The 20,928-nt window shown below is 44.8% G+C and overlaps 2 protein-coding genes across 4 annotated transcripts in view; one reads left to right on the top strand and one right to left on the bottom strand.

The window, feature by feature from the left end:
- Positions 1–20,928, bottom strand: part of LOC134226449 (hsp90 co-chaperone Cdc37) — a 395,365-nt gene that overhangs the window by 324,235 nt on the left and 50,202 nt on the right. The gene's annotated exons all lie outside the window — the stretch shown is intronic.
- The window catches only part of LOC134226445 (FH2 domain-containing protein 1), a 293,104-nt gene that overhangs the window by 266,258 nt on the left and 5,918 nt on the right, over positions 1–20,928 (top strand). For all 3 annotated transcript variants that reach the window (XM_062707216.1, XM_062707215.1, XM_062707217.1), the window contains 6 exons: positions 13,261–13,408; positions 14,305–15,365; positions 15,430–15,530; positions 20,133–20,382; positions 20,443–20,569; positions 20,633–20,885. In XM_062707216.1, the coding sequence (XP_062563200.1) occupies positions 13,261–13,408; positions 14,305–15,365; positions 15,430–15,530; positions 20,133–20,382; positions 20,443–20,569; positions 20,633–20,885 (1,940 nt within the window). The remainder of the gene's footprint in view (positions 1–13,260; positions 13,409–14,304; positions 15,366–15,429; positions 15,531–20,132; positions 20,383–20,442; positions 20,570–20,632; positions 20,886–20,928) is intronic.

Here is a 20,928-nt window from a genome sequence, read left to right as displayed (position 1 = left end):
TGAGCTGAGTTGATTGGTATATAACACTAAGTCTCTCCTAAGACCAGAATGCATCATTTGAACACGTTTTTCAACGATGTATTTTGATGATGAATTTTGGTTTAACATTTTATGGTTCTTAAAAGTGTTTTCGGAATAATGTAAAGATTATGAATGTCACTAATGAGCGGGATTGTATGACCACAACGCCACCTAGAGGTAAAAGAGTGAAGAACATGCATTTTCCCATATATTTAGTTAGTCGATTTTACCAATAACTCCATGGCTGCTGAGCACCCACTTAGACTTAACGGATCTGGCTGATATTTTTATAGCAGCTTTTGGGCGCAAAAAAAAACATTTCAGGGAGTATACGTCTCGAAAAATGATTTAAATTTATTTTATAAGTGTGGCTATCACAACGTATTGTTTGCTCACATGAACAATGTTACTGTCCGGATTTTTGGGACAGTTGGTCTGATATCGAAATTATTTTCAGACTATATTTGCAATTGCATAAGATATCTAACAAATCCTGATCGTTGTCCGAAATATGGCCAAAATAATATTATCACTACATAATCAGAAATGATCCTATCGATTTTAATATTGCTGATTTCAACTTTCAATTATTTATTGTAGTTTCAGATGGGCTTTTTTCAAATGTGTACTGGAAAATCTTAGGAATTTCCATCGGAATTATGTTGGCATATTCCGAATAATTTCTTTTGGAAAATGGAAAAGTTTCCATTGGAGATTTAGAATAATATACTTTGAAGAATATTATACTTTTCATAAAAATTTCCCTAGAACAGCGGTTCTCAACCTTTTCCTTGAGAGGTACCCCTTCGAACTTTTGCATTAATTGAGGTACCCCCATTTTTTGCTGTAAATGATAATAATCGTAACTCACGAGATCCATGAAAAATGGACCTGGAAACTAACGGAATATGTGGCTCTCCATAAGTTGGGATGAAGTTTTCATTATTCCGCGAAACTTTCCAATTTAAATTAAGTTTATACATCAAGCTTCCGAATCTCTTGAAAGTATGCTTCCGAGCATCTTGAAGGGAGGTTTCGGAAACTTTGGAAGGGAGGGTTCCGAGCCCTTTTAGGCGGTTTTTCAGCTACTTTAAAGAAGGCTTCTGTACATCTTGAAAGGACGCCTCTGAGCTACTTTAAAGTCGACCTTCAAGCCTCTTCAAAGAATAATTCCGAGCCCTTTGAAAGGAGGTTTCCGAGCCTCTTGAAAGGGGGCTTCCGAACCTCTTGAAAGGAGTTTACGAATCTCTTGAAAGTTGGCTTCCACCCCTCTTGATAAAAGGCCTCTGAGCAAGGCTGAGGAAGGCTCCTGAGCCCCTTTAATGACGGCCTAAGTGGCTCAAAGGAAGATTCCTAGAATGTTGAAAGGATACTTCTGAGATACTTGAAAGAACGCTTCCAAGCCTCTTGAAAGAACGCTTCCAAGCCTCTTGAAAGAAGGCTTCCGTGCCTCATGAAAGGAGTCTTCTGGGCCTTTTAAGAGAAAGCTCCTGACCCTCTGAAAAGGAGGCTTCCGGGCCTCTTATAAGGAGTCTTCCGGGCCTCTTAAAAGGAGGCTTCCGAGCCTCTTAAAAGGAGGCTTCCGAGCCTCTTGAAAGGATGCTTCCGGGCCTCTTGAAAGGAGGCTTCTTGAAAGGAGGCTTCCGGGCCTCTTGAAAGGAGGCTTCCGGGCCTCTTGAAAGGAGGCTTTCGGGCCTCTTGAAAGGAGGCTTCCGGGCCTCTTGAAAGGAGGCTGCCGGGCCTCTTGAAAGGAGGCTTCTGGGCCTCTTGAAAGGAGGCTTCTGGGCCTCTTGAAAGGAGGCTTCCGGGCCTCTTGAAAGGAGGCTTCCGGGCCTCTTGAAAGGAGGCTTCCGGGCCTCTTGAAAGGAGGCTTCCAGGCCTCTTGAAAGGAGGCTTCCGGGCCTCTTGAAAGGAGGCTTCCGGGCCTCTTGAAAGGAGGCTTCCGGGCCTCTTGAAAGGAGGCTTCCGGGCCTCTTGAAAGGAGGCTTCCGGGCCTCTTGAAAGGAGGCTTCCAGGCCTCTTGAAAGGAGGCTTCCAGGCCTCTTGAAAGGAGGCTTCCGGGCCTCTTGAAAGGAGGCCTGGCCTCTTGAAAGGAGGCTTCCGGGCCTCTTGACAAGCGGCTTCCGGGCCTCTTGAAAGGAGGCTTCCGGGCCTCTTGAAAGGAGGCTTCCGGGCCTCTTGAAAGGAGGCTTCCGGGCCTCTTGAAAGGAGGCTTCCGGGCCTCTTGAAAGGAGGCTTCCGGGTCTTCCGGGCCTATGGAAAGGCTCTTCCTGGCCTCTTGCAAGGAGGCTTCCAAGTCTCTTGAAAGGAGGCTCCCGGGCCGCTGGAAAGGAGGCTTCCGGGCCTCTTGAAAGGAGGCTTCCAAGCCACTTGAAAGGAGGTTTCCAGGCCTCTTGAAAGGAGGTTTCCAGGCCTCTTGAAAGGAGGCTTCCGGGCCTCTTGAAATGAGGTTTCCGGACCTCTTGAAATGAGGTTTCCAGGCCCCTTGAAAGGAGGCTTCTGGGCCTCTTGAAAGGAGGCTTCCGGGCCTCTTGAAATGAGGTTTCCAGGCCTCTTGAAAGGAGGCTTCCGGGCCTCTTGAAAGGAGGCTTCCGGGCCTCTTGAAAAGTGGCTTCCGGGCTTCTTGAAAGGAGGCTTCCGGGCCTCTTGAAAGGAGCTTTCTGGCCTCTTGAAAGGAGGCTTCCGGGCCTCTTGAAAGGAGGCTTCCGGGCCGCTGGAAAGGAGGCTTCCGGGCCTCTTGAAAGGAGGCTTCGGGCCTCTTGAAAGGAGGCTTCCGGGCCTCTTGAAAGGAGGCTTCCGGGCCTCTTGAAAGGAGGCTTCGGGCCTCTTGAAAGGAGGCTTCCGGGCCTCTTGAAAGGAGGCTTCTGGCCTCTTGAAAGGAGGCTTCCGGGCCTCTTGAAAGGAGGCTTCCGGGCCTCTTGAAAGGAGGCTTCGGGCCTCTTGAAAGGAGGCTTCCGGGCCTCTTGAAAGGAGGCTTCGGGCCTCTTGAAAGGAGGCTTCCGGGCCTCTTGAAAGGAGGCTTCGGGCCTCTTGAAAGGAGGCTTCCGGGCCTCTTGAAAGGAGGCTTCTGGCCTCTTGAAATGAGGCTTCCGGGCCTCTTGAAATGAGGCTTCCGGGCCTCTTGATAGGAGGCTTCCGGGCCTCTTGAAAGGAGGCTTCCGGGCCTCTTGAAAGAAGGCTTTCTCGCCCCTTGAAAGGAGACTTCCGAGCCTCTTGAGTGGAAGCTTCTGAGCCTCTTGAAAGGAGGTTTCCGAGCCTCTTGAAAGGAGACTTCCAAGCCAAGTGAAAGGAGGCTTCCAAGCCAAGTGAAAGGAGGCTTCCGAGCCTCTTGAAAGGAGGCTTCCGAGCCTCTTGAAAGGAGGCTTCCTGGCCTCTTGAAAGGAGGCTTCCTGGCCTCTTGAAAGGAGGCTTCCTGGCCTCTTGAAAGGAGGCTTCGGGCCTCTTGAAAGGAGGCTTCCGGGCCTCTTGAAAGGAGGCCTGGGCCTCTTGAAAGGAGGCTCTGGCCTCTTGAAAGGAGGCTTCCGGGCCTCTTGAAAAGAGTCTTCCGGGCCTCTTGAAAGGAGGCTTCCGTGCCGCTTGAAAGGAGGCTTCCGGGCCTCTTGAAAGGAGGCTTCCGGGCCTCTTGAAAGGAGGCTTCCGGGCCTCTTGAAAGGAGGCTTCCGGGCCTCTTGAAAGGAGGCTTCCGGGCCTCTTGAAAGGAGGCTTCGGGCCTCTTAAAAGGAGGCTTCGGGGCCTCTTAAAAGGAGGCTTCCGGGCCTCTTGAAAGGAGGCTTCCGGGCCTCTTGAAAGGAGGCTTCCGGGCCTCTTGAAAGGAGGCTTCCGGGCCTCTTGAAAGGAGGCTTCCGGGCCTCTTGAAAGGAGGCTTCCGGGCCTCTTGAAAGGAGGCTTCCGGGCCTCTTGAAAGGAGGCTTCCGGGCCTCTTGAAAGGAGGCTTCCGGGCCTCTTGAAATGAAGCTTACAGGCCTTTAGAAAGGAGGCTTCCAGGCCTCTTGAAAGGAGGATTCCGGGCCCCTTGAAAAAAGGCTTCCGAGCCTATTGAAAGGAGGCTTCCGGGCCTCTTGAAAGGAGGCTTCCGGGCCTCTTGAAAGGAGGCTTCCGGGCCTCTTGAAAGGAGGCTTCCGGGCCTCTTGAAAGGAGGCTTCCGGGCCTCTTGAAAGGAGGCTTCCGGGCCTCTTGAAAGGAGGCTTCCGGGCCTCTTGAAAGGAGGCTTCCGGGCCTCTTGAAAGGAGGCTTCCGGGCCTCTTGAAAGGAGGCTTCCGGGCCTCTTGAAAGGAGGCTTCCGGGCCTCTTGAAAGGAGGAACATAGCAAATAGTTTTGAAAATTCAACGACGTGTAAAATTGCATTCGATATTCAATTAAGTTTGACTGAATTTTACAAGCAAGAACAATTTAAATTTATTTCGATTTAAAAGATCAGTAATATAGATTGATTGTTACGCTTATTTGCATGCTCCACATATGTGCATGAAAATACATTAAAAACAACAACATATTTTTATCTGCGATTGCTTCCGAGCTATTTGGAAGAAGGCTTCCGAGAAACGTAGAAGGATGCTTCCAATCCTCTTGCAACGTGGTAAACGAGCTATTCCAAATAAAAGTTCTTCATGTCTGTCAAACGGAGGCTTTCAAACCTTTTGACTCTAGATTTAGTTCAGAAGCATATTCTTAACATATTATTCAACATTTTGTTTCGATCATGCAGATTGCATTAAAGATTTTATTTTTAATTTGTTAATTCGATGTTTTGTCCTTTTGATCTTTTGTTCCGCAGCCCGCATATTATTTACAAGTTTAAGACAAAGGTATGAAATCAAAAAATATACAAGTATCAATAGTTTATAAATAAGTTTTGATTGGAATTGTAATACGTCCGCCATTACGGATTTTTGTCCGAGGTACCCCCTGGGGCCAGCGAAGGTACCCCCAGGGGTACATGTACCCCAGGTTGAGAACCGCTGCCCTAGAATATTGTAGAAAAATCTGCTGGAAATTCTTTCTAATTCATACTGGATTTTTCTCGGAATTTGATGTTTATTGGAATTTTCGTCGTAAATATGCATTTCGGATCCTTCTACCGCTAGTTCTTCGAAATTTCTACCGAACATATTTCTTCCACAGAATTTCCGAAAAAATTGTCGTGGAATTTCTAAAGATTTTTCCGTGGGGACTCCGAAGAATTTCTTGTGAATGTTCCGAAGGGTTTCCCTTGCAACTCCAGAATAATTATTCTTGAAAATTCAAAACTAATCCAAACAATAAATGTAGGTAATAATTGAGGCTTAAGAAGCCTAGTTCTTTTTATGATATTGCCGATGACAATTTAACGATAATTTACAGAAAAAACAGCCAAATTGTTAAAGCAATCTAGATTAAACAATAGAGTTATACTAATGATTAAAATTGTATTCCAAAACATATCTCAACCTTTTCAGGACGGATGGGTCATGTATGCCCAGCATTTTAGATTACGTAAAATCATAACAGAAAGCCATTTTCAAAAGGAAAATTGATCATCATCATACATGTTAGCTTTATAGAAAAATATTGGAGCTCAAGTTTGACTATAACATAAAACCTCATATATCCGAAACCTTGGGAAGATTTCGATCCTAAGAGCATGTTTCATTTACATTGAAATGTTTGAATCGTAGACCACATTGTTTCATCATTCTGAGTACTCAGACAAGATTAGTTTAAACGTTAAGCCAGTGACCAATATTCAGGTGCTCAAGGTACTCCAAAACGATCTTAAGTTTAGCCCACGATATCTACCAGATCAATCAAGGCATTTGCAATGCCCTCATCATCGGTATACACCCAATCTGGTTCATCCATCATGCAAACCCAATTTTCGTGAATACGATATCTTCAAAACGCTCTTGAGTTCAGTTCATAGTCTACCAGTTCAATCAAGACTTTTGCAATATCCTCATCGTCAGTATATACCCAGTATAATCCTAATTTCCATTAACATCAGATCCAAGATCCAAGGTCCCCAAAATGATCTAGAGTCAACATCAAGATGCACAATGACAATGAGGGTTTTTTTAAGCACTGGGTTAACGGACTTGAATGATCAAGTTGTTAAAACATTTCGACTTCCAGGACATTTTGTATAACCTAAAAGATCTGTAGTAGCTTGTATAAATAATGTTTGATGTCATATCAACTCAATGGACCTACTGGGATATTATATCATACATTGGTTCATTGGATAAATCGAATGATCCGAACTCGAAAAAGGGTCTATAATACATGCATACCTCTATGAGTCACTAATGAAAGGACCATTGACTGAAGCATATTCGAGATGTGGAATAGAAGTTCCTTGGAAAATTGTTCGAAAGAATCACCAGAGTAACCGTAGGCTGTATGTACTGAAAAAATTACATTAGAAAGGTCAAACAATCAGAAGAGTTATATACAAGATACGACCGCCCGAAGTAAACTACGCCAAACAGATTATAAGATAATTAATTTGATAACCTATGTCTTGGTTTGTGCATGAGCTTAGAGATCGATTCAAATTTCAATTTATTCGCTCCCCTATGCTTGAACGATAACATTTGCTGTTTTAATGAACCTCCTAAATTTTTAACTTAATTGGTTGTTATTTTGACGAAGCACGAGCAATTTGATGTTTGTATGGAAATTACTGAAGAAATCGCCCCGTATGTGAAAGATCGTTCCGCGAAGCGGCCCATTAACTTTTTAAATATAACCACCCCGAAGACTTCATAGAACATTTCCTAATCTGTTGTTTCGAAGCGATCGGATTGTCGTAAGCAAAGTGATAAAGAAAACAAAAATGCTCATAATTGATATTTCTGTTATTTTTTTACGTGTTAAATCGAATTTCCCACGATTCAATTTCCTTAATAACTTCTCTTGCAAGCATCAAATTGTTTCGCAACAAAGACGATTTGTTTACTTGCTAAATTTCCTATGTTGCCAACGTACTCATATGTTTTTAGAGCTTTATGAGCAACGTTGCAAAACGATTTTCCACAAAAGTTACTGTTTTCATAGTAATTTTTATACAAATTTCAAACCGCGCGTGCTTCGTCAAATTACAACCAAATTAGCTAAAAATTAGGGAAGATTATTAAAACAACTAATACCATCGTTTAAGCATAGGGTAGCGAAAAAATCAACATTTGAATCACTCTAATGAGTGGAATGTCTTCACTTGTCATAGGACGAGTTCGTACTATTGAGGTACTAATAAGTACGAAGACGATCTTACTGATCAGGCCGAAATACGTATCTGTTAAAGTGGTGGAATTAATTAACTGGTGCGAATTAGCAAAACCCCGACCATATGATGTTCATGATTTGCTTCCTGACGGAAAAAACCATGTACAAGAGTGACCCGTCGGATAATTGGCTTTGACAGTAAATTGAATTGTCCCCTTCCACAGGGGTTGTCAATGATCCATTTGATGTTCATCCTTAACTTTGTGATAAGAAATCAACCGTCGGGTGACCGGTTTTTGCGCAAAATAAAATCAACGCCTTTCACTAGTTTTTCGGGCAGTCCGTGTAATTTTCAATTGCTACTGCTATCTCGCTTTCTGATCTCAAAATTCACATAGTTAAAAGACTATTCCATTTACTGGTGATTGTTGTTAGTCGATAACAAAAAACTGTATTCCCAAAATTTTATTTAAAAAATAGGTTGAACAATCGCAAAGTCCTTTTCTAATTTGTAGAATTCCTACAAATAATTATCATCACTGACTCTATCTTTATTTCATTTTGCTATCGAGTAAATGCGCAATAGGACAAATTAATATCGTGCCACCATTATATTATTTTTGAAAAATTGTTTAATTTTGAACAGATTAGACTTGGGACTTAGTCAATCCATCGTCTTTCCCATACCTACGTGGTATTTGAACAAGCCACTATTTATGCTGGCAAATTGGCCAACATTGATAATCAAGACACTTCTTGTTCTGTTATTTATCCCAGATAACATCGCCACATTTAGTCGCTTCCAGGAAAATATATCTATACGTTAGGCATAGTTTCGCAATCGGAGAATAAGCCAAGTTCTCTCGCTGCGAGAGAAAGTGTGATAAACACATTTTCCATGCCGAAGAAGGAAGTCACGGTTTCAGTATAGTTTTCACGACCAACCCGCGAGTACGGTCAGGCGGCGGCCATGTATCCATCCGTAAGGAAAAAAATCTAACTTAGCCTAGTTTATTTGTCACACAAAGTTTTGTGAAAGCTTTTTCTATCAAGAAACCACGCGGTTGTAAAACAGCTTTAAACACGATCTTCAAAGAAAAGGATACGGGAAAATCTATCGCATACCTACTACATAAATCAATCAACTTTCCTTTGCTACTTTCTTACTGATGATTCGAAGTCGAACATTTTTGTTTCGAGCGTTCTCGGTCGGATTACGAAAGCAAGAAGTGCTTGGTCACAATTGAAGTTGCATTTCCAGATAGCCGTGCGGATTAGTGAGGGGGAAGATTGGAAGTTAATGAAAACCCCATCGGCAAGCAGCACCATCGCATCGGTAACATCTTGTTGGTGGCGGGGGTCTTAGTGTCTAGGAGTGTGAGTGTGGAATACATCTATTCCAGGCGCTGTTAAGGCTTGCCCGATAGGATTATGTCCACAATCAGTAGGGCATTTCTATAGTTTGTAATCCTATGGCCTATGAATATTAATTGCAATCTCTATTCAGCACTGACATTTCGATTGCAAAGGTATACAGCATGCGCCAATAAAAAAAGAAATAACGTGCGGTACCAGGGAATCATTTTTCAATGAAAAACGCGTTTCACAACAAACATTCATTCGAAAGGGGAAAAACTATCTGGTTATTGGATGCTTTCTTCCTTTTGTTGCTGATGAAATCCTACAAATACTTATCGAAGCTACAAAGCACTGTCAAATATGTAGTTATCTTATAGTTTATTTTACGTACGCAACGTTGACATTGTGATGCTTTGCTGTTTGATCAGATCTCACTCTTAAGTGTCCTGAAGTAAATATCTAGTCAGATTGCTGAGCCGCCATATTGGGACCTTCCTTAGCTGCTCGGTAAGATGCGCGGCTACAAAGCAAAACCATGCTGAAGGTGGTTCGATTCCCGGTTCGGTCTAGAAAATTTTCGGGTTGAAAATTTTCTTGATTTCTCTAGGCATAAAAGTATCCTCGTGTTAGCCTCATGAAACCCGTAAAAATTGCCGAATAACTCCCGAAGAATTTACCGAGGAAATTCAAAATAATTTTCCAAAGAAATGTCAAGGAATATCCGGATAAAATTCTGAAAAATTTGCCGAGGAAAATCCGAAAAAAATATTTCGAGGAAATAGCGAAGATTTTTACCGGAGAGTTAGCTAAAGAAATCCCAAAGAAATATTTGAATGAGTTGCCGGGATAATCCCGAGGAAATTCCGCTGAATTTGCGAAGGAAACCGATTGATTCCTTGATTGATAAAGTTTTTATAATAGTTTAATTAATTCAAAGACTTTGCATTGTACATAAAATGCACGCAAATCCAATCAGCAAATTAAATCCTAGTTAATCTTGCCTACCACAACCAGCACAGTGCAGGAAGGGCTCTAGCACAAAAAGGCCCAAACCAAGACCAAACAAAGAAGGTACAAATTTTGAAAATCTGATCGAAACAAAAAAAAAGTATGTAGTAGAAAAATATTGATATGTTAAGAATATGCTTGGTAAACTACTTTCAAAAGACTCGGAAGCCCCCTTTCAAGAGGCTTGACCTTTATTCAAAAGGGTAGGAAGCCCCCTTTCAAGAGGCTCGGAAGTCTTTTTTCAAGAAACTCGAAAGCCGCTTTCAAGAGGTTCGGAAGCCTCCTTTCAAGAGGCTCGGAAGCCTCCTTTCAAGAGGCTCGGAACCCTTCTTTCAAGAGGCTTGACCTTTATTCAAAAGGGTAGGAAGCCCCCTTTCAAGAAACTCGAAAGCCGCTTTCAAGAGGTTCGGAAGCCTCCTTTCAAGAGGTCCGGAAGTCTCCTTTCAAGAGGCTCGGAAGCCTCCTTTCAAGAGTCTCGAAAGCCTTCTTTCAAGAGACTCGGAAGCCTCCTATCAAGAGGCTCGGAGGCCTCCTTTCAAGAAGTTCGGAAGCTTCATTTCAAGAGGCTCGGAAACCTCCTTTCAAGAGGCTCGGAAGCCTCCTTTTCAAAAGGCTCGTAAGCCCCCTTTCAAGAGGCTTGACCTTTATCAAGAAACTTGAAAACCGCTCTCAAGAGGTTCGGAAGCCTTCTTTCACGAGGCTCGGAAGCCTCCTTTCAAGAGGCTCAGAAGCCTCCTTTCAAAAGGCTTGGAAGCCTCCTTTCAAAAGGCTCGGAAGCCTCCTTTCAAAAGGCTCGGAAGCCTCCTTTCAAGAGGCTCGGAGGCCTCCTTTCAAGAGGTTCGGAAGCCTCCTTTCAAGAAGCTCGGAAACCTCTTTTTAAGAGGTTCGGATACCTCCTTTCAAGAGGCTCAGAAGCCTCCTTTCAAGGGGCTCGGAAGCCTTTTTGTTAAAGGTTCGGAAGCATCGTTTCAAGAGGCTCAGAAGCCTCCTTTCAAGAGGCTCGGAAGCCTCCTTTCAAGAGTCTCGGAAGCTTCCTCTCAAGAGGCTCGGAAGCCTCCTTTCAAGAGGTTCGGAAGCCTCATTTCAAGAGGCTCGGAAGCTTCCTTTCAAGAGGCTCGGAAACCTCTTTTTAAGAGGCTAGGAAACCTCCTTTCAAGAGGCTCAGAAGCCTCCTTTCAAGAGGCTCGGAAGCCTTTTTTCAAAAGTTTCGGAAGCCTCATTTCAAGAGGCTCAGAAGCCTCCTTTCAAGAGGCTCAGAAGCCTCCTTTCAAGAGGCTCGGAAGCCTCCTTTCAAGAGTCTCGGAAGCTTCCTCTCAAGAGGCTAGGAAGCCTCCTTTCAATAGGCTCGGAAACCTCCTTTCAAGAGGCTCGGAAGCCTCCTTTCAAGGGGTCCGGAAACCTTTTTTCAAAAGGTTCGGAAGCCTCATTTCAAAAGGTTCGGAAGCCTCATTTCAAGAGGCTAAGAACCCTCATTTCAAGAGGCTCAGAAGCCTCATTTCAAGAGGCTCGGAAGCCTCCTTTCAAGAGGCTCGGAAGTCTCCTTCCAAGAGGCTCGGAAGTCTCCTTCCAAGAGGCTTGGAAGCCTCCTTCCAAGAGGCTCGGAAGCCTCCATCCAAGAGGCTCGGAAGCCTCCATCCAAGAGGCTTGGAAGCTTCCTTTCAAGAAGATTGGAAGCCTCCTTTCAAGAGGATTGGAAGCCTCCTTTCAAAAAGCTCGGAAGCCTCAGATGTGGGAAGCTTGTCACGAAAGTCACGAAAAATAAAAATAAATTAAACAAATGTTTGAATAGAACTATCTGAATAATAGAGAGCCTCATATCCCGTTAGTTTTCAGGACCATTTTTCATATATATTATTAGTTACGCTTATTTTCATTAGGGCGATAAAAATAGGGGGTACCTCAATGAATACAAAAGTTTGAAGGGGTACCTCCTAAGAAAAAGGTTGAGAACTGCTGAATAAAATATTGCCACGCCGATTCACGCCACCGTCACCGATTAAACAACTCCCGGCGTGACACCAAAAACGCCGCCACCGCCGATCAAAATCACGACAAACGCTGCCGCCGGCGATTTCTGGATCAGCGCACACCTTTAGTTTCGTAGATATTCTCCCACTTTCTGTTGACGTCAGATCCGTTGGAATCTCTTATCCGCTCGTCCAGTTTCTGGCGGTACTGTTCAGCAAACTCTTCAATTGCGTTGGATGTTGAAACGCCGCATCGTTCTGCTATTTCGAGAACTCGTGACGCTGGATAGTCCCGACCCATTTTTTGCAACTATAAGGTAGTGATGTAATGCCAGTAAGAAGAAGAAGGTAGTGATCGGAGTCAATCTTTGGGCCTCTGAAAGACCTTACATCTATAACAACCCAGGGCGAAAGAAGCTTTCTTCTCCGAAAGGCACGTTTCTATCCTCGATGATAATCTTTACATCGTGTGTTGGGTTTTGTTCGTTGCTAAGTCTTCTTCTTCTTTTTCATTGGCATTACATCCCCCACTGGGACATTGCCGCCTCGCAGCTTAGTGTTCATTCAGCATTTCCAAAGTTATTAACTGCGAGGTTTCTACGCCATGTTACCATTTCTGCATTCGTATATCATGAGGCTAATACGATGATACTTTTATGCCCAGGTAAGTCGAGACAATTTCCAATCCGAAAATTGTCTTGACCGACACCGGGAATCGAACCCGGCCACCCTCTGCATGGTATTGCTTTGTAGACGGCTAAGAAGGGCCCGTCGCAAGTATGTTGCGGTTAAATCCATCAGCTCTATTTTTGCCTTTCTTTGTAACTGTAGAATTTTCGGTAGGCTACCTTACCAAGGTTGCAATAATTACAAACACAAACAGGAAAACCAGGTGTTAGAATCCGCAATTGCGAAATATTAGATATGAATTTTTTTTATTATTTCCGCTATGTCCAGAGAGGTCGACATAAGTCTGTAATCAACAACAGGATTGTAATTTAAAAACGCGTAACGCCACATCACAATGCATTAATCGTATTCATTAGCTGACTTAGATTCAGAACATTCCCATTAAAAATAGGCATACACAAAAAGCTAAATTTTATATTGGCGCATACTGTAACTTTTTGGCAAGCTTTTGTTCGAAACTTGCTGATTTTTTGTTTGGTTCATCCGTCTGCAAAAACTTCGTCTCACTTAGACTACACGTGTTTCTCGGTATTTCTGCCCCTTTCGGCACCGATAATACACTTGGGTGGGGGTTGACCGGTGAAACGCGAAAATCGCAAACAGGATTGAACAAAATTATCAGGTTAAGAAAAACAAAGAAGAACAATCTTCTTCCCAGAGAGGGAGAGCCCAAACTATCGAACTATGAATATCGTACAAGAATTGAGCGAACTGTGTCGGAAAAAGCTCTCCAGTCTCGGCGTTCGGTTTTCCTCCAGCAGTTGAGAGCGAAGTTTGCGTGATTTGTGGTAAAATAATAGTATTACTTTTAAACACTAACTAGCTGCCATCCACTGCCATCCCCAAAAAACAGCACACTCAAATAAAAAAAAACGCTCAACTAATAAATCGAAACACGATCTCAATTAGTGAAACGCATCATTTTATCACGTGACGAGATGAGGGTCTCTGACATCTGAATCCACACTATCCTAACCGATTCTATTCTGGTGTTTCTCAATCGACACTTTCCAGGCGATTCACCAGTAACGGACCGGACATCGGAGTCCAACTCGACGTGTTTGACGAGCAACGAGAATGCGACGAGTCACAGAGCCTGCAAGGGCCGGACGGAATAAATTTGAACTCGCATCTTGATGTCTTCTACGCGATACTGCGACAGGTGAGTTAAAAGCAGGGAAGCGGAGGCGGTCTTTGATCTTTCGCCGAATGCGGTTCGGAGGGGCCACTAACAATATCGTCAAATGGTTCATCATGTAGAAGAAGGAGTTAATGAGAAGCAACGTGTGTTTTCTTACTACACAATGTTACAATGGGGAATTTCAATGAAGCACTGCACCGGAATGATAAATGATGAAGCGACTGAAATTTTGCACCAAGATTTCGCAGCTGATGACGGAGGCAGTGCCCGAATGACGACGATACAATGCAGGCAGAATTTTTATGACATTCGTTTGGCACTTCTCGTCCTGATCGATATTCCCGTCGTGTGTACGTAACAGAGAATGTTGAACTTGTGATACTGCCTGACAAGTGTTGAAGTAATTGAATGAAATGGGTTTATGAATTAAATATTTGTCTGTATAAATTGCATAAAAATATTTATTTCGATTTTCATACAATATCCACAATTTAAAAACGTATCCCATGATCTCACACGTCAAATACGTACAATGATATTTAAAAAATGTGTTTCAAAAACTCAATATACGATCCGATTATTAAAAATTATTAGAACTCGATATGTAATCTTTATTAAAATAATTATATTCAATTTGTGTTTAAAACTTTCGAAATTGTATATGCAAAAAGTTTATACAGTTTCTTTAAGGTTCTTATGCAGAACTGTTTCAAAATCTGCCATCGGCTGGTTGCTTTCTAGGTGTATTATTTATTCACTTTAATTTTAAAATCAGAAACATGAAAATATGATTTTTCAAATATTTCCCATAAAACGAGTTAGTACTATTCCTTATATGTATCCTTGTTTGACATCAACGCCCGGCCCCTGTTTCGATTTTCTTCGAACATGCTAACTAAACGTGTATCTCGTTCAAGGTTTCCGGCACCCCGCAGGAAATTCCATTCCTCAGCATCTTGCAGCACCTGCTACAGATCGACCCGAAAGAGCCCATCAGCGACATCATCTGGGACACGGCCGAAACGCTTGTGCACCGCGCCACCCTGCTAGAAGATAAGGAAGCATCCGTACGATTGCTGCGTGCACCCAGCATACAAAAATTCGCTTGCCCCCACTGCCGGAGCGATATCACTAGTCCAACCAGACGGCAATCGGTTGGCCCCCAAACGCCGGGACCAAACAGCACCAACTCAGCACATACCATAACCTCATCTCCGTCCATCCCGGGCGCTCCGGCACCGCCTCCTCCTCCACCACCTCCAAATTTGGCACCTCCCCCACCACCGCCACCTCCCTGTGCTCCCCCACCTCCTCCTCCGCCAATGGCCGGCGGCCCAAGTGCCCGAGGCGGTCCACCCGTACCACCAGCACCACCTGCACCACCCGCACCCAATCTACTCTCCGTGAAAGCCAATGAACTTGCTCGACCAAAAACTCCTGAAGCTCAAATAGAAGTCATCAAACCCCTGCCGCAACAAGAAACCCCAGTCCCACGCTCCAAGATGAAAACCATCAACTGGAACAAAATCCCTCCTCAGAAAGTCATCGGTAAGCCAAACATTTGGTCAATCGTGGCCGATTCGCACCAGGACAGTCCCATGGCGGATCTTAACTGGGATGAGATGGAGGGCCTGTTCTGTCTGCAGCAAACGCAGGGATCACCAAAGCTGGGTCGCGAGAACAGCGGATCCGACACACTGGAACGCAAATCACGTAAAGAAAACGAAATTACGCTTCTGGATGGGAAACGCAGCTTAAACGTGAACATCTTCCTGAAGCAATTCCGCTCTTCCAACGAGGACATCATCCAGCTGATACGCAACGGTGAACATGAAGACATCGGCGCGGAAAAGCTGCGAGGACTGCTCAAAATTCTTCCCGAGGTGGACGAACTGGAGATGCTCAAATCGTTCGACGGTGACAATAATAGACTGGGGAACGCCGAAAAGTTTCTACTGCAACTGATACAAGTGCCTAAGTACGATGCACGTGGCACCTCGCGGGACGGACTAGAATACTGAATGTTTCTTTTTTCATTTCAGCTACAAGCTACGAATCGAGAGCATGCTACTGAAGGAGGAATTCAAAGCGAACCTGATTTACCTAGAGCCAAATATCAATGCAATGCTATATGCTGGAGAAGGTACGTTTTTTTTTTGGGGAAATGTGTATTTCAACTAGCGCTCCGAATCTCTTGCATCGTAAAATGTATTGAAAAAATCACATATAAATGGTCAAACAAATTTAGGGGCATAGATCGCATTTTTTTTCTATTATTAGGCATTGCCACCATTCTTGAAAAAAAAATCGATGTTGAATTTTTTTTCCAAGGGGGGAACCCTTGAGAAAAAAAAACAGATTAATCCACCTATCGGTGATGGAACCTTTCTCATTTCTTCTGAGCCCATAGTCCGATCTGGCCAATTTTCAATAGGAAACAATGGGAAAAGATTCTGCGTCGAATGCAACTTGTTGCGGTTAAGGATAAGTGGCTAAAACATGAGTTAGTTTTAATACGTGTTTTGCCCACAGACATACACACACATACGAGAAAGGGAAAACAGTGATTTTTCAATAATTCCGATATGCAATGTGAATGGAAAAAATACAATTTTTTTATAAATACATCAATACAAAAATTTCCTCATATAAATATTTTTTTCCAAAAAATAAATAAATATTACACAAATCAATCAACAAAGAGCAAGAAAAAAAATAAGAAAATTTCCATAAAAAAATACAAAAAGCAATAAAATTGATAAAATTTTCCATGATCTTCAAACGCATTTTAAATGTTCAGTTTTAATGATTTTTTATATTTCTTTATGGAAATTTTCATACTTATTTATTGCTCTTTATAGATTTTTTCGTGGAAATTTTTAAATTTCCAAGTGAAAAAAAATTACTTTATGGAAAATTTTGTAATTGTTTATTGTTTTGATTTATTTATAATAATTTTGTATTTTTTTCCATGGAACATTTTGATTTCTTTATGGAAAATTTTTCTTTTGCAATAGCATTTTTTCTTTTAAAAGTGCTAATTTATTTTTGTTTTGTGGAAAATTCTCAATTGTTTATGGAAGTTTTGCATTATTTGTGGAAACTTTATATTCATTTATTGCTTATACCCTGGTTTCTTCATTGGCAATTTCCTAAAGGAGGCTTCCGAGCCTCTTGAAAGGAGGCTTCCGAGCCTCTTGAAAGGAGGCTTCCGAGCCTCTTGAAAGGAGGCTTCCGAGCCTCTTGAAAGGAGGCTTCCGAGCCTCTTGAAAGGAGGCTTCCGAGCCTCTTGAAAGGAGGCTTCCGAGCCTCTTGAAAGGAGGCTTCTGAGCCTCTTGAAAGGAGGCTTCAGCCTCTTGAAAGGAGGCTTCCAGGCCTCTTGAAAGGAGGCTTCTGAGCCTCTTGAAGGAGGCTTCTGAGCCTCTTGAAGGAGGCTTCTGAGCCTCTTGAAAGGAGGCTTCCAGGCCTCTTGAAAGGAGGCTTCTGAGCCTCTTGAAAGGAGGCTTCCAGCCTCTTGAAAGGAGGCTTCCAGGCCTCTTGAAAGGAGGCTTGAGCCTCTTGAAAGGAGGCTTCCAGGCCTCTTGAAAGGAGGCTCTGAGCCTCTTGAAAGGAGGCTTCCGAGCCTCTTGAAAGGAGGCTTCCGAGCCTCTTGAAAGGAGGCTTCCTGAGCCTCTTGAAAGGAGGCTCTGAGCCTCTTGAAAGGAGGCTTCTGAGCCTCTTGAAAGGAGGCTTCCGAGCCTCTTGAAAGGAGGCTTGAGCCTCTTGAAAGGAGGCTTCCAGGCCTCTTGAAGGAGGCTGAGCCTCTTGAAAGGAGGCCTGAGCCTCTTGAAAGGAGGCTTGAGCCTCTTGAAAGGAGGCTTCCAGGCCTCTTGAAGGAGGCTTCCGAGGCCTCTTGAAAGGAGGCTTCCAGGCCTCTTGAAAGGAGGCTTCCAGGCCTCTTGAAGGAGGCTTCGAGCCTCTTGAAAGGAGGCTTGAGCCTCTTGAAAGGAGGCTTCCAGGCCTCTTGAAGGAGGCTCTGAGCCTCTTGAAAGGAGGCTTCCAGGCCTCTTGAAAGGAGGCTTCCAGGCCTCTTGAAAGGAGGCTTCCTGAGCCTCTTGAAGGAGGCTTCCAGGCCTCTTGAAAGGAGGCTTCCGAGCCTCTTGAAAGGAGGCTTCCGAGCCTCTTGAAGGAGGCTTCCGAGCCTCTTGAAAGGAGGCTTCCGGGCCTCTTGAAAGGAGGCTGAGCCTCTTGAAAGGAGGCTCTGAGCCTCTTGAAAGGAGGCTTCCAGGCCTCTTGAAAGGAGGCTTCCGGGCCTCTTGAAAGGAGGCTTCCAGGCCTCTTGAAGGAGGCTTGAGGCCTCTTGAAGGAGGCTTCCGAGCCTCTTGAAGGAGGCTTCTGAGCCTCTTGAAGGAGGCTTCCAGAGCCTCTTGAAAGGAGGCTTGAGCCTCTTGAAAGGAGGCTTCCGAGCCTCTTGAAAGGGAGGCTTCTGAGCCTCTTGAAAGGAGGCTTCCAGGCCTCTTGAAGGAGGCTTCCAGGCCTCTTGAAGGAGGCTGAGCCTCTTGAAAGGAGGCTTCTGAGCCTCTTGAAAGGAGGCTTCCGAGCCTCTTGAAAGGAGGCTTCCAGGCCTCTTGAAGGAGGCTTCAGGCCTCTTGAAAGGAGGCTGGGCCTCTTGAAAGGAGGCTTCCAGGCCTCTTGAAAGGAGGCTTGAGCCTCTTGAAGGAGGCTTCCAGGCCTCTTGAAGGAGGCTTCCAGGCCTCTTGAAAGGGAGGCTTCCGGAGCCTCTTGAAAGGAGGCTTGAGCCTCTTGAAAGGAGGCTTGAGCCTCTTGAAGGAGGCTTCTGAGCCTCTTGAAAGGAGGCTTCCAGGCCTCTTGAAAGGAGGCTTCTGAGCCTCTTGAAGGAGGCTTCTGAGCCTCTTGAAAGGAGGCTTCCAGGCCTCTTGAAAGGAGGCTTCCGAGCCTCTTGAAAGGAGGCTCTGAGCCTCTTGAAAGGAGGCTTCCAGGCCTCTTGAAAGGAGGCTTCTGAGCCTCTTGAAGGAGGCTTCCAGGCCTCTTGAAGGAGGCTTCTGAGCCTCTTGAAAGGAGGCTTGAGCCTCTTGAAAGGAGGCTTCCGGGCCTCTTGAAAGGAGGCTTCCGAGCCTCTTGAAAGGAGGCTTCCAGGCCTCTTGAAGGAGGCTGAGCCTCTTGAAGGAGGCTTCCGAGCCTCTTGAAAGGAGGCTTCCAGGCCTCTTGAAGGAGGCTTCCGGGCCTCTTGAAGGAGGCTTCCGGGCCTCTTGAAAGGAGGCTTGAGCCTCTTGAAAGGAGGCTTCCAGGCCTCTTGAAGGAGGCTTCCGAGCCTCTTGAAAGGAGGCTGAGGCCTCTTGAAGGAGGCTTCTGAGCCTCTTGAAAGGAGGCTTCCAGGCCTCTTGAAGGAGGCTTCCAGGCCTCTTGAAAGGAGGCTTCCAGGCCTCTTGAAAGGAGGCTTCCAGGCCTCTTGAAAGGAGGCTCTGAGCCTCTTGAAAGGAGGCTTCCAGGCCTCTTGAAGGAGGCTTGAGCCTCTTGAAAGGAGGCTTGAGCCTCTTGAAGGAGGCTTCCAGGCCTCTTGAAGGAGGCTTCCAGGCCTCTTGAAGGAGGCTTCCAGGCCTCTTGAAAGGAGGCTTCCAGGCCTCTTGAAAGGAGGCTTCCAGGCCTCTTGAAGGAGGCTTCGAGCCTCTTGAAAGGAGGCTTGGAGCCTCTTGAAGGAGGCTTCCGAGCCTCTTGAAAGGAGGCTTCCAGGCCTCTTGAAGGAGGCTTCTGAGCCTCTTGAAAGGAGGCTTCTGAGCCTCTTGAAAGGTGGCTTCCGGGCCTCTTGAAAGGAGGCTTCTGAGGCCTCTTGAAAGGAGGCTTCCAGGCCTCTTGAAGGAGGCTTGAGGCCTCTTGAAGGAGGCTTCCGAGCCTCTTGGAAGGAGGCTTTCGAGCCTCTTGAAAGGAGGCTTCCGAGCCTCTTGAAAGGAGGCATCCGAGCCTCTTGAAAGGAGGCATCCGAGCCTCTTGAAAGGAGGCTTCCGAGCCTCTTTAAAAGAGGCTTCTGAGCCTTTTGAAAGGAGGCTTCCGAGCCTCTTGAAAAGCTACAGAGCCTCTTGAAAGGAGGCTTAAGAGCCTCTTGAAAGGAGGCTTCCGAGCCTCTTGAAAGGAGGCTTCCGGGCCTCTTGAAAGGAGGCTTCCGGGCCTCTTGAAAGGAGGCTTCCGAGCCTCTTGAAAGGAGGCTTCCGAGCCTCTTGAAAGGAGGCTTCCGAGCCTCTTAAAAGGAGGCTTCCGAGCCTCTTGAAAGGAGGCTTCCGAGCCTCTTGAAAGGAGGCTTCCGAGCCTCTTGAAAGGAGGCTTCCGAGCCTCTTGAAAGGAGGCTTCCGAGCCTCTTGAAAGGAGGTTTCAATTAAAGTTTCAATTGAATTTATCAAAAATTTTGGTGTTGGAAAAAAAGTGTATGTACTTCAAATGGTCCATATCACCCGCACAATAACGTTTCCATTTTACCCCACCATGGTTTTATTAAATTATGAGATAAATTACCTATTCAAGCTGTACAATAGTTGAACAGCCTAAGGTTGAGATCCTTGAAGATTCCACGAATTAGATATGACGATTTTGGTTTTTAAAGCTCTTAAATACTGCACATAAAAAATTAGATCACCATGGCATTTCAGCCAAAGTTTGCATTAAGTTGTAAATAAACAGAATAGTTTTCATTATTTTAATATGCGTTCCAGGCGCACTACAACACAACTCAACATTCAACTTTTAATTTCCACAGATCTGATAAACAACAAAGCCCTCCAGGAAGTTCTCTACATGGTAGTAGTGGCCGGCAACTTCCTGAATTCCGGTGGTTACGCCGGAAATGCTGCCGGCGTTAAATTGTCCTCACTGCAGAAACTGACAGATATTCGGGCGAACAAACCCGGCATGAATCTGATACATTTTGTGGCACTACAAGCGGAGAAGAAAAATCCCGAACTCCTCGTCTTCCCGGGCCAGATGTCCACGCTGGAAAATGCCACTAAGTACAGCGGTGCCATATTGCCGATACTCCAAAGCGAATATTAATTGTTTTGTGTTTTCAGAACCACGGTTGAACAAATTAGCAACGAAATCAATGCCATAGATAACCGCATCAAAAAGATCAAGAAACAGATCGAACTGCCAAAGACCGAACCGGACATCAAATATCAAATGGATGAATTCATTACAGTAAGCTGGAAGATGTTGGATTATTTGTCCGGACTAATAACTTATTTTAAAATTTACACACAGACCGCGGAACGGGACATCTTGATGCTACAACGAGCGCTGAAAGAACTGGAAACAATGCGACTTCAGTTGGCCGACTTCTTCTGTGAGGACCTCGCCACGTTCAAAATGGAAGAATGTTTCAGGACATTCCACAACTTCTGCGAAAAGTTCGGTCAAGCCGTCAAGGACAACGATAAGCGCCGTATCCAGGAAGAGCAGGCGCTGGTCCGACGGAAGCAAAGGGAGGAACAGCTGGCTCTCAAACGACGGCAATGTATGTATCGCATTTTTTCGTGTAACCCTATTTGTAGCACATT

The sequence above is a fragment of the Armigeres subalbatus genome, chromosome 3, assembly GCF_024139115.2.
Source record: "Armigeres subalbatus isolate Guangzhou_Male chromosome 3, GZ_Asu_2, whole genome shotgun sequence".
NCBI classification, from domain to species: Eukaryota; Metazoa; Arthropoda; class Insecta; order Diptera; family Culicidae; genus Armigeres; species Armigeres subalbatus.
The sequence above is the reverse complement of the archived record's forward strand: the minus strand, read 5'-3'. Positions and strand labels throughout refer to the sequence as shown.